Source organism: Dama dama, chromosome 29, assembly GCF_033118175.1.
Source record: "Dama dama isolate Ldn47 chromosome 29, ASM3311817v1, whole genome shotgun sequence".
NCBI lineage: Eukaryota > Metazoa > Chordata > Mammalia > Artiodactyla > Cervidae > Dama > Dama dama.
Genome location: NC_083709.1, coordinates 69,788,752 through 69,802,171, shown reverse-complemented (window position 1 = coordinate 69,802,171; position 13,420 = coordinate 69,788,752). Strand labels below are relative to the sequence as shown.

Below are 13,420 nucleotides of genomic sequence, written 5' to 3'. Positions count from 1 at the left end.
GCCCAGGAATTTGCCTTTCTAGCAGGTTCTCCCAGATGATGCTGGTGTTACTAGTCCAGGGCTGCACTTTAAGAACCACTGCTTTAGGGACAGGCTTTCTGGTGTGACTTTGCATCCACAGTCCATACCAGTTCTTAAAGGGAGAAAAATCAACAGCTGTTGCCTCTGAGCCTATTTTCTATCATGTATTCCTAGAGTTCTGGCCCCTGGTTCTCCCTGATGCCACGTGGGTTGGGTTCCTTCCAGATCTGCTCCAGTGGCCCGGGCCGGGACTCATCGCTCCAGAAGCAGGGGGAGCTCTTCCCTCAGGCAGCCTCAGCCCTATGAGCTGGCCCTGAGGACCCAGGCTTCGAGGACTCCCAGCCCTTCCTCGTCCCCCTTGTAGCAGCGCTCGGGGCCTGACTCACTGTCTTCCTCATTCCATTGGCAGCCTGACCCTCCCTTCCAAGCGACCGACAGCCTTCTCCATCCCCTCCCGGCCCAATCAGCACCCATCTCTCTCCCTTCCTCCCAGGATGGCCGGGGCCTTTAGCAAATCAGACTCCTGATGGCTGCCTCCCGAGGCCCCATATGCAGATGAGGGCCCAGTTGGACTCTGGCTGTACTTGAGCATGTGTGTATGTGTGAATGTATTTTATTTTCTTGAAAATTAAGTGTTACTCCTTTCCAGGAAGAACATATTTCTGCTTTTATAGTGGAGATGAATAAAAAATAGGATTCACTTTGCTGAAATGCAATTTATAGCAAGCTGATAAAAGACACTGGCCCTGTAAAACAAGAGATATTTGCAGTACCAGAATGGAAAAAAAAAGGAAGGTGTTTTTTCTAACTTAGTAATCTTTGACCAGTGCATTGAATGATCTTTCCTTCTACATGTGAGAGTATGAATTTATTTCCTTGTGAGGTAGATCAATTGCATTAGTTCTTTATCATGCTTTGGTTATTTTAAAATACCATTTATTACTAGTTTTTTGCATTTGTTTTCCCTAAAAATGTCCATTAGAGTAAATACTCCAGCTGAGTAGACTTCTTGGTGCTGAAATTATGGTCAGTGAGTGGCTGACGGCCCCAGCCGTCTGTTCTGACCTGTTCTGGCTCATAAGCCTCAGGAGCTGTCCACATCTGGCAGGATCCAAAAGAGCCAGCTTGGGACCATTCAGAGAGCACTGGCCTGGGAGTCATGCCTCAGCTTCCTCATTTGTGAAATTAGGAGAAAAATGAGATGACCTCTAGGGTGTTTGGGGTTGGCTTGTTTCGAGTTCTGAGCGCCTATATTTGCCATAATTATATACAGCTCTCATGCCCACACTTATTTACAGATAGATACTCCAAGCCACTGACAGCCTTGATGCTGGGTCTTATACCTGGAAATGATCATTCCAGCTTTTAGGCAGCGTAAAGAACTTTAGAATTTACAAAGCCATTTCCCATCCTCAGTGTTTTTGCTGGGCCCTGTAAGTTACATGCTGTTTAACTCCCATTTTATAGGTGAAAAGACCGAGACTCAAGAGAGTTCAAGAAGTTTCCTTCACTTTGGGTGGCGAGGACACGAAGAGCCACGGCTCGCCTTTGCATGCCTTAGTAGTATGTGCATTGGCTGCTCTGCCTTCTGGCAGGGCCAAACTTGCACATTTTAATATTGCATATCAATAATTGTTGGTCCACAGCACCCCCATGACACATAAACCTAACAATGGAACCCATGTGCATCCAAAAAGGATTTGACACAGCAGAAATAAGCCATAATGGCAAAGTCAACTTTTTTTCAGCCAACTAGTTCCCAATCTTCCATCAAAATACAGGTAAAAACTAAAGATGGACAAGGTTCACCCTGACTGAGACAGTTTCATTCTTCTTACAAACGTGCATATCACAAAGTATTTCAAGTGTTCAGCAGAGCACAGAGCATTCAGTACCCATGGTCTTGCTGCCCAGAGTTAATGTGTTCATGGTTTCCTCTATTGGCATCACATTTCTTTTTAAGAAATGAAATATGGCAGTTCCCACCACAACCCTTTTTGTTCCCCTTCTGTAGTGGGGGCTTCCCAGTGACCATCCTGCAACATTCAGGGCCAGATTATTCAAAACATTTCGATATATACATTGGGAGGATCTATCAGTTGTTGAAACAAGAAGTACTTTTTTATCATGGTAAAATGTACGTAGCATCAAATTTACCATTTTACCACTGTAAAGTTTACAGTTTACGTGCAGGGGTGCTAAGTACCTTCGTATTGTTGTGCAGGAAGCACCACCCATTATCCCCAGAACTTTTCATTATCCCAGACAGAAACTCTGTACCCACAACTCCATTGGCCCACCCCCCAACTCTAGAAACCACTATTCTCCTTTGTATTTCTATGCACTCGACTACTCTAAGTACCTCACCTAAGTGGAATCATACTTTTGTCCTTTTGCATCTGGCTTATTTCACTTAGCATAATGTCTTCATTCATATTGTAGCACGTGTCAAAATTTCATTCCTTTTTAGGCTGGATAATATTCCACTGTATGTATAAACCCCAGTTTGTTTATCCGCTCATCTGTTGATGGACATTGCTTCCTAAAGATGGTTGCTTCCACCTTTTGGCATAATGCTGCTATGCACACGAGTGTGCAAATACCTCTTTGAGTCCCCGTTTTCACTTCTTTTGGGTATATACCCAGAAGTAGACTTGCTGGATCATATTACCATATTGTGGGAAATTTTTAGAGTGCTCAAGGTTCCAGTTTCCAGTTTATCCACATCCTCACCAACACTTGCAGGGTTTTGGTTTTTGATAATAACTATCTTAATAGGTATAGACAAGAAGTGCTTTCAAAGCTCATCTTCAGTTAAAGAGGAAGAGACTGAAATGCTAAGAGGGAAAGCGTCCCTCAGAGAGGCTGAGGTCACAAGCAAGTCAGTGACAGAGCAAGACCTGGAACCTGGGTCCCCAGAATCCCACCTGGTTATTTCTACTAAAACACAGTCTAGTTCCATGGCTTTCTGTCCAAGGGTGTACAGTCATAGACATGGGCCACATACAGATTTCAGATTTATTTGTTTTGATCCTAACTTTATTTTTTTTTTTAATTTGAAAATAGTGTCAACATTTTAAAATGTGCTCATGCTGAGATGCTCTGTATGACTGTAACCCGCCAGGCTCCTCTGTCCATGGGTTCTCCAGGCAAGAATACTGGAGTGGCTTGTATTTCCTTCTCTAGGGGATCTTCCTGTTACCACCAGTGCCTCCTGGGAAGCCCTTTAAGACGTGAGGGATCCTACTTTAGTTTAAAAATCTAGGAACTTCCCTGTAGTCCAATGGTTAAGACTCCATGCTCCCATTGCAGGGGGCACGGGTTCAATCCCTTGTTGGGGAACTAAGATCCTGCATGCTGTGCAGTGTGGCCCAAAAATAAATAAAAATGTAGATTTCTTATTTCTCCCTTCCAAATCAGAAGGTCTGGTGATTCTGGAGCCACACTCCGGCATAGCATGTTTGGAGTTGAGCAGCAAGTCTGTCTTTAGGTGAAGCTTTAGTTTGCCACACCCCTCCCTAGTATCCTTCCACACAGTCGCACACTGGTTAGTGCGTGTGAACACTGGGGTTTGCAGCTCTCTGCTTTAAGCACATAGATGTTAGTCATTCTGTGCCCGCAGATACATCGTTGTGTTTAACATCACAGGCTGGTTCCGCGCCCCCTCACCCTCTCCTCTGTTTTTGCTTTGTCTATCTCAATATCTCAGCTATTTCCTCACCCTAGAAATGAGGTAATATTGCAGATAAATAATGAAAAATATAGAGAAGTATTTGAATAGTCTAATTTGGAGACAGTGTGATGTATTTGCCTAATCTGATTTGGAGATGATATGAGACACCAGCATTGAAAGTCCAGCGACTTGGATGCTTGTCTTAATTCTTCCAGGAAATTCCTGGGCAACTTCAGTCCCTTCCCTGTCTGGCCTCCTTCTGCTTGTGTGTCCTCAGGGGAGGGGAATCTCCAAAGTCCCAGGGGGCAATCTAGTTTTTAATGAAGATAAAACCCACTCCTTTTTCACATCGGTGGAGAAAATCACCTCACCTGTTCTAGCCGCTTCCCAGACCCCTGTGAAGTGGCCCGTCCTGTGACTGCCGGCACACCCACCCTCTCTCCTCTCTTTGCTGGCAGGTGAGAAACGACCTGACCGGGGTTCTCTACGGTGAGGACATCGAGATTTCGGACACCGAGAGCTTCTCCAATGATCCCTGCACCAGTGTCAAAAAGCTTAAGGTAGGTGCAGCTGGCCAGGGCCTGGAGGCCAGACTGATGGCATGCTCCTGGGGTTCTCCAAATCCCTGACTTCGAAGGAGTCTTGAATTCAGGCTGTTCCATTTTGTCCTTGGCATTTGAGATGTGAGGAAAAGCCCCCAGGAGCTGGCTGTCCCTTGCTTATTGTCCAGCACTGGCCAGAGGTCTGCTTGCCGGGTGTGTGACCATGTGGAATTACTGGGTGATTTCGTATCTCTCAGCACAGCCTGAGAGGCAAGCAGGGCACGGCAGACATCCCTGGCGCCCACTCAAGGACAGGCTAGTGGGGAACACTGATGACTCAGACCTGGCCCCTGCCTTCAGGGGACTTCCTTCCTGTTGCGAAGAGGCTCACAGTGAGAACCTCTCTTGCCCAGACCCACAGCAAGGAAGTAATGTGGTTGGAACTGAAAGCTCAGGCTCCTGACCCCCTCCGGTGATGCTCACTCCAGGAACAGAAGGGTCAACTAGATGTTTGCGGTTCTAAGTAGTCGCCCGCTGTCATCTGCACATTCATTTCCCAAACTCTCTCAAATGCCATGTTTGTGCCAGACCCTCTCCTGGGTTCACCGCTATCATCAGGCCTGCCTGTGTCCTCAGGCGTCTGAAGGCAGATACCTCCCAGGGAAAGCAGGAACAGAGAGGCCGGGGAACACAGGGAGAGAGTGACTCATCCCACCCAGGAGAGGGCTCAGACACGGCTGCAGAGAAGGGACAGCCCTGGAGGATGGGCAGGGTGGAGACCCACAGGGTGAAAATCAGAGGGCAGGGCAGCCATGCTCACCGTGCCCTGGGGATCAGCAGGAATTCCAGGAAGCTGGAGTGTCGGGATGGGGACACGGAAAAGATGCCAAGGGTGGAAATAGAATTTGGAGCCAGTCTCCACGAGCCTTGAATGTTGAGCTAAGAAGTTTGGTCTTTTATGCCAGGCAGCGGGGAGCTGCTGGGGGTCGTACGCAGGTACAGACATAGTTAGAGCTGTCACCTACTCTTCCAGGCCCCATGCCCACACTGAAAGTAGCCTGGGGCCGCAGATGCCAGCTGCTGACATGTCCCTTCTCTCTTGGCCTGATCCCAGATTCTACCGATCAGAGCAGGTGGCAGTTTAGAGCTTATGAAGCCCCCTGTTCACACGTGGGGAGGCGGAGACGCAGGGATGGGGACGGGGAGCAGGCAGCAGTGTTTGTCACCTGCTCGGGCGCAGACACCGCATGAGCCCGTGGAGTTTCAGCCCCGGAAGCCTCTGCCGATGAGGAAGCGGTAGTGAGGAAGGGCCCGCAGGCAGCCCAGGTGTGTGCCCAGCTCTGGCCCCACAGGCCGTGTGGTCTGGGGGTGGCCTTGGGTTGTGTGGGGCCCAGTGCATCCGGAGGGGAGGAGTGCTCGCTCTGCAGGGACCGCCTGGGGTGATCGGCACCCCGGTGCTGCGCGGACAGGCTCCTGCCCCACGCAGCGTCTCCCCAGGCCGGGCTCTGGAAAGAGCTTCCTGCACCTGAGGGGCCCGGCGGAATTCTGCGGGCTTTAAAATGTGAAGAGCCTTTGTGTGTGGAGCGGACGCACGAGTTGAAAGTCTGCAAGAAACTGGGGATAGAACTTGGTGCTCTGCTAACCAGCCAGCCAGCGCCACCAGAAGCGGGAGTGATCTGAATGCTGATGGAAATAGCAGCTGGCCTTTCCAGTGCCCTGAGCAAGGGCTGGAGCTCTCGGCTTCACCTGCCCATTCAGCCCTCCCCAGAGCCCCAGGACAGAGGGAATTTTTGTATCCTCATTTCACAAATGGGGAACTTGAGGCGCAGCAAGGTTAAGGACCTCACCCCTAGCCACCCAGCTGGAAAGTGGTGCGTTGGAATTCAAACTCGGATCTGGGCAACACCACGGTCCAGCTCCCCCACCGCCCCGCACAGCTGCGGTTCTGAGAGAGGGTTCCAGCATCACAGAAGCCCGGGAGAGCAGAGCCAAGGACAGCACGCTCAGTCTCTTGGCAAAGGCTCCCCTCAACATGGAGCTCTTCCCTCACCACCTGCATCGCTACTTCTCAAACCTGCCTCTAGTCTTTTCTCAGGGGTCTGCCTTTCCTGGAGGCTTTATTTAAAATTTAAATCCCAGGTCCTCACACTCCCACTCCCCCTTTCTGTTAATTTCCTCCATTTCACTGATGGAGATCCGTATCAGTTTCCTGGGGCTGCCATAACAAAGCACCATAAACCAAGGGGCTTAAAACACAGAAGTTTATCCTCTCACATCTCAAGGACAGAAGGCCAGGGTCAAGATGTTGGCAAGCCCATGCTCTATAGCAGGCTCGGGGACTCTTCCATACCTTTCTCTAAGCTTCTAGTGTCGACTGGCAATCCTTGGCATTCCTTGACTTGCAGCTGTGTAACTCCTTTGCCCCAGCTGACATTTCCCCTCTTTCCCTTCACATCATTTTCTTCTTAGGAAACTAGTCTTGGAGGATTAAGAGCCTGCCCTGCTCCAGTGTGAACTTACCTCAACTGATTTCATCTATTAATACAATGATGCTGTTTTCAAATGAGGTCGCGTTCTGAGGTATCAGGGGTTAAGACTTCAACATCTCTTTGGGAGATGCAGATCAACCCATAACAATATCTGACCTCCTATTCGTTTTTCCCGGTTGTTTTGTCATCTGTCTCTTCCCACTAGGATGAAAGCTGTAGGAAGCAGCAGTGTCTGTATGTCTGGATCACTGTTTTATTCCCCACCACCTGGAACCAAACCTAATTTGCCTGACAAATTTGCTGAGTGGGCATAAACCAAATACCAAATCTGGACAGACAAAGCCAACAGAACACAAGGATAAAGCACTCAGAGAAAAGTAACTTCTGGAGAGCTCAGAGAAGAAGCAGATATCTGGTGGGGTAAGATAGAGAAGGAGGTACAGCGGACAAGGAAGGAAACTAAATAGTGACTAGCGGAATTAAAACCTGCTTTGGAGGCAGTAGAGAGCAGAGTTAATGCCACGAAAAATAAAAATCAATAATATGCAGGACAAACTTGAAATGCTTTCCCAAAATTCAGAGGAAATGGTCAAAGAGATCAATCTAATGAGAGGAAAGATAAGTTATGGACACGGGAGAAGAGAGATGCTAACCAAACACTGGGACACATGAAACAGAACCAAAATCTAAAACAAAGTAGGCACCCGAGTATCAGTAAGCTCAGCTCCCACCCAGATCTTGGTTTCTAATGCCATTCTCCATGGAAAGGACCCGGGGATCCTTGGAGAAATGGCTGACCTGGGACTGAGACAAGAAACATACAAAATGATCCTGGAGCGTCCTGTAGTGCCAAAAAGTTGAAGACGTGCTCAAACCACGTCAACAACACACCCTGATTTGGTGGGGGGAGCGGTGTCAGAATTGTCCACCAGCCAACCAAAGTAGCCACTGAAAGAACTCCCAGTGGCCAGAACTGCAACATTTGAGCAATAAAATAAAAGTAGTATTGGATTACAACCCAAAGTATAAAACAAATGCCCATGACCGAGTAGGTAAGTGGGAGAGAATACACAAATCTTCCGTGCCAAAGAATTCCAAATGATTTGTGTAGATATTTCAGGCCCAAGGAAGTGGAGCAGTGGACACTTAACTCACTTGTTAAGTGTCTTCCTTCCAAAGAGCACAGGATGAAAAGGGGGAAAAGAAGAGTAACTTTAGAGTGGAAGAACCTGACAAACGCTACTTTGGCCAAGAGACCAAGGTCAGCATTTACAGGATAAGTCTTGTTGATAGTCTGTACCTTTGATATGATTCCCCCAAACCTATAAACCCAGTCTAACAATGAGAAAAACATCAGGTGAATTCTGGTTGAAGGCCATCCTGCAAAATAACCTTACCAGGACTCCTCAAAACTTTTTAGGTCTTCAAAACTAAGGAATGCCTAAGCCAAAATGAGCCTGCAGAGACATGACAGCAATATATAATGTGGTATCCTGAATGGGATCCAGGAGGAGAAAAAGGACACTAGAGGAAAAAAAAAAAACAAAACTAAGAGTATCTGAATAAAGTATGAGCTGTAGTTAATTATGAATGGATATTGATTTATTAATTATAACAAATGTACTATATTAAAGTAAGATGTTACTAATAGGGGAAACTGGGTGAGAGACATATAAAAATTCTCTATACTTCCTTTGTGATTTTTCCATAAATCTAAAACTATTCTCATGAAATTTATTTTAAAAAATAAGCAACAAACTTAAGAGGATTCAAGAGAGAACTCCTAGACTGGACCATACGAAACTGCCAATACTGAACCATTTTGAAACTACAAAGTCAACAGTTTCATAAGGAAATGCATAGACTATATGTGCAGACCAGCTGGCCTTTCTACATTCTAGCAGAATTGGTGAAAAGAGAGTCATACCCAGACACATTTTGTTAAAAGTTTTGAAATAAAACATAAAAGGGAAAATCTACAAGTACCTAGGCCAGAAAAAAATCAAACAAATTGCCCACAAAGGTGCAAAACCAGTCCTCCTCGACGCCCCTGCAACGTTCAATCCCGGAAACGATGGAGCAGCTAGGAGACATTTTCCCCCATGTGAGGCTCACTAGCCAGGTGCCCTTGAAGTTAACCCTTGAAGTCTTATGTCAGCCTGCCTTGAACAACAGCTAACGTTATAGCTGAGGTCGTGACAGAAGCAGGTGAGCAGGGATCATGGACGCCGTAGAGAGAGCTGAGTAGTTGTTATAAAAGTGCGTGCAGATGCAGAAGTTCATTTTGAAGCAAACATGAATATACATATAATGCAAATAAATACTGTAATAACAGTAATGGAGATATAAAAACCCAAATTCCATTAACAGGGGTAAAAATGTGCGTTAAAAAAAAGTCCTGATCTTAATTAGAAGTGGGGCTCAAAAGAGACTATTTTGCTTATGACTTTCATAATTAGAAAAATATAAGTTTAAAAGGCTTTGAATAACTTAATAGCAAACATGTTAATACTATAATATAAGCAGAACCCAAAGCTCCTGAAACACAGAAGATAAAAGCAAAGAAAATCTAGTCCACATATCAAAAAACAAAGCAAAAGTGAAAACCGGAAAACATAAAGTAAGACTGAAAATCAAATATAGTCATTCTGACCAGAAATTCAAATAGGTCAAACTCCCTGCGAAGAGGCAAAGACTTGCAGGTTGTGTTTTAAAGAATTAGCTATAGTTATAGTTATATTTACAACACGGTGACACAGAAAGGTCAAAGGTAAAAGGTCAAGCAAAGGTATATCAAGGTATATGAAGCAAGGATCCAGGGTTCATATTAGAATACAGGGAATTCAAGTTATAGGCATTGACCAGGATAAATGGGTTTCTATAGATAAAGGTACATTTCACCCTGAGAATAGCATAATCATGGACCATTATTGCTCTAAATTACACCTCACTGAAATATATAGAGAATGGCCTGCTATAGAAGAATTGACACAAACACAGTAGTATTGGGAGCCGCAACATTTTTCTCTCAGTCTTGGACAGATCAGCCATTCAAAAATAAGCAAGAACATAGAGGAACTGAATAATCGGATTGATCAGGCTGATTTAGCAGATACGTATATCAAAGTTTGTCTAAAAGAAAGTCAGGAAATAAAACCATCTCTGTGAGATGAAGACCCCAGGCCTTTAAGCTCACTCTGGATGGATCTGTTTTGATCGGGAATGTTTAATGTAAGTGGTCACCAGGCTGGGCTAGGAGGCCACCCCTTTCAGGACCTTGAATATTTCCATGGTGCTCACACTGAAGCCCAGGGCTGTGTTGGGAAGAACACCAGGCTCCATATGTACCCCTCTGTTCATTTTGAAGCCACAGAATGCATTCCAGAACATAGTACAGCGTAGGGTTCTTCTGTCTTGGTGCAGAAAGAATTCAATCAGAGGCAGAGTGACGGGTAAGGGAAGAGTTTTTAGTATACGGTGCTGTGAGAGACGCACCTCGGCAGGCCAGGGAGTGCTGCGCTGAGAACTTACCAGGCTCCGGTTTTATAACCAAAGGGACAGTGAGGAGGGGGAGAAGGCCACCTTCTTCCTCATGCTTGAGTAGACGTCAGGCTTCCACCATCAGTTCTTCCTCCATGCTGGGTAGGGGAGTTTTCTTGTCCCTGCATAGTCAAACTAGGACTGTCATGGAGCTATGAAAATGAGCAGGAAGGTGGTAAAATATACTAAAATATGGCAGATCATCTCAGGTTTCAGTTTAAGGCCATGTTTTCCCTATATTTTTGTTTTTAATGTGCACAGAGGAGCACGTCCTAGGAGTCATTAATTCACCTACCTCACTGGGCAGGACGTGGGTCTTATTCCACCACTGTTCTATTGTTTGGGGGCACGTCTCACGCTTCTGTTGCACTCGTTGCTAAGCAAGACTGCTCTCTTGATGGATCAGTCACTTACAAGATCTCCCATGCTTTTTTCTTTATTTATGATCCTTTAGTGGGATTAACTATTTAATTGCCTGCTTTGTCTCTTTACACTGTCCCTATCAATTTCAGTTGCCTTATTGGCTTTCATTGGAGCAGCCACCAACCCGTCATTCAGGATTCGAACTCCAGGGAAATCTCCCTGTTTTATGAATCAGATGACTGGCAACCTTAATTCATCTGCAAGGTTAACTCCCGCTTGCTGTGTCATAGCTTGTCCCCAGCTTTCAGGGATTTGAACATGGACATCTTTGGGAAGCCATTACAGGAAGGCCACAAAGACAGGTGCTGAGGAGGACTGTTCCCCACTTTGCTGCATGGGAAAGTCCTAGTGGGAATTACTCTCTACCCCACGGGCCAGGAGCCCAGCCTGACTGCCTGCACTTGAGGTTCATACAAGTACCCCAAAGGGACTCGAAGCTACGGAATAAGTGTGGTGTACCTTCCCATCAGGCCAGCTTTTCTCAGAGACGTGGGAAGGAAAGCATAACTTTTATCCTCAGATAAACATACATATGTTATCAGAATGCTAAGTATACATGAATTTTCAAGATACGATGATAAACTCTAAAGGAGCGCCGTGCCTCGCCAGGGCTGCTGGGGCCGCTCCCTCTTTCACTCCTGTCCTTAAGAGTAGACGGCTCCTGATTCTCCGCTTTTAGGGACACTTCTGGGGAAGGAAAAATAGTCTAAGAAAGACTAATTTTAGCTAAATGAAAGAGAATACTCATTCCGGGTGTGGAATCAGTCTGTCAGAGCCAGGGGGAACTTTGGAAAGCATCTAGGCAAATCCCCTCAGGCTTACCCCAGGTCTCATGACCAAAGTGAGGCAGCGGGAGCAGGCCCGGGCTTCTGACCCTTTCCCCAGCACTCACTGCCCAGGCCAGGCCTCCTCCCGGCCCACATCGGGCTGGCCTCTAATAGCGCAGCCGTCCTGTGCTCATTGCACTGCACCCCGTTCTACAACATGGAAGATGATGCCTTCTGATTTTTCAGCTCCCTAGTGGGTAGAGCAAGCTGCAGAAAAAGCCAGGAAGCTATTAAACGTGGGCTTAGACAGACGCACAGGTGGCGGGAGACGTCAGATAACTCACAGGTTAGTGTCAGGGTCCACCTTGACCTCCTAGCAGAACCCCCACTCTGCTGTCGCAGGGAAGCAAGATGGACGGCGTTCTGCTTTCCTGCCCCTTTAAATGCACATCAGCTGTTTTAATGTCTCAGGACTGCATTTGCCCCTCAAGTCCTTCCACTTCAAAATCCAAGGTACATTTTGTCATTGCAGCAGACTGGGTGTTGAGCCCCAGCAGCCCAGGCCCCGGGGCGGTGGCCTTCTCGGCTTGGGAGGGAATATATAGGGATGAGTGGTCAAATGCTTGGGCTCTGGGGCCAAACTCACCTTGGGTCGAGGCTGAAGCCACCACTTCTTATCTCTGTGACCTAGTGTCTTAGGTTGAACGCCCTGGAGACAGAGTCTGAGGCCCTTGAGAAAGAGATTCACTGGGAGTGTGCTCTGGAAAAGGGGACAGAAGCGGGGTGGGGCGAGAGGGGGGCTCGGTCAGAATGCCTCTGGCTGGTGGCGGGTTACTCTGGCCCTGCGGGCTCTCTGCACCGCAGAGCTGGTCCCACCTTTCAACAGGGGGCTGGAGTTTCCTACCGTGTGAGTCAGCCACTGGCCGCTATGGAGGGTGAGGTGCAGCATGACCTTCCAGGGCCTGGAAGCTCCCCTTGGCTGAGGGAAGTTCTCCAGGAAAGGGAGGGAGCTGGTGGCAGCCCACCCTCCCTGGGACTGGGTTGGTACTCCAGCCCCGAGGAGGGGGTCCCATAGGACCACCAGCATATGCTGTGACTAGGAAAGTCACTTAAGGCTTTGGGGCTCTGTTTGCACATGAGACTGTCCAGAGTGTCCAGAGTGGGCATAATAATAGCACCCACCTCCTAAGGCAATAGCTAGAAAGAGTTTAGGAGCTGTCATTTGTGAGGGTTGTACACTGGTGCTTTGAATTGAGTCATGCTTCTTAAGTGTTATTTTTGTGTGAGATTTTAGCTCCCTTTAAGGGCCCCAGAGACAAAGGGCTTCTTTCTAGACAACAGAGGAGAGGAGCCAGGAAAAAGGAAAGGAAATCCACCCAAGGTTTGGACTGAGCGCACCTTCGGGGCCTCCACCCCATGGCTGTTCCCTTCCATCTTTGCACTCGCCTATGAGTGTGGCCTGTTGAGGGTGTAAACATAGGTCTCCGCTACCCTCCATGACTTTAGATCTAGCCCTCTAAGAAGAAGCTGTCATTTGTCTGATCTCAGGACATCTATGTTCACTCCAGACAGCCCCCTGCAGAGCCAAGCAAGAGTCCATTGCGGGGACTTCTGAGACCCTGCCCTCTGCCACATTCCAGGGTTTCTAACGTCACAGCACTGTTCTGCACGCTCATCCTCAGAGATGGTCATGGCTCTCCTCCCCTCCTCTCTGACAATCCTTCAACTGCCCCCTAAGTCCTTTCACCTATAGAGAAAAGTGCCTTTATACCCCTGGCAGGGAGGTGCGTGGCCGTGGCCAGAAGCGGGTCCTCTGCCAACAAAGCTCTTTCCTTTCTCAGGATTTTAAGGAAACCATACAAGTTATGCAACATTGAAAGCTGTGATTCTGGAACTTTTGTGATAATGTGGGTGTGTTAAAACTTTTAAGATTCCTCCAATCCAAAATTTTCCCTTCACCCCTGA

General features: G+C 47.3%; 1 protein-coding gene across 1 annotated transcript in view; it reads left to right on the top strand.

Annotated features, from left to right (window-relative positions):
* Positions 1–13,420, top strand: part of GABBR2 (gamma-aminobutyric acid type B receptor subunit 2) — a 358,625-nt gene that overhangs the window by 184,149 nt on the left and 161,056 nt on the right. The window contains exon 4 of the mRNA XM_061132246.1: positions 4,153–4,254. Within this exon, the coding sequence (XP_060988229.1) occupies positions 4,153–4,254 (102 nt within the window). The remainder of the gene's footprint in view (positions 1–4,152; positions 4,255–13,420) is intronic.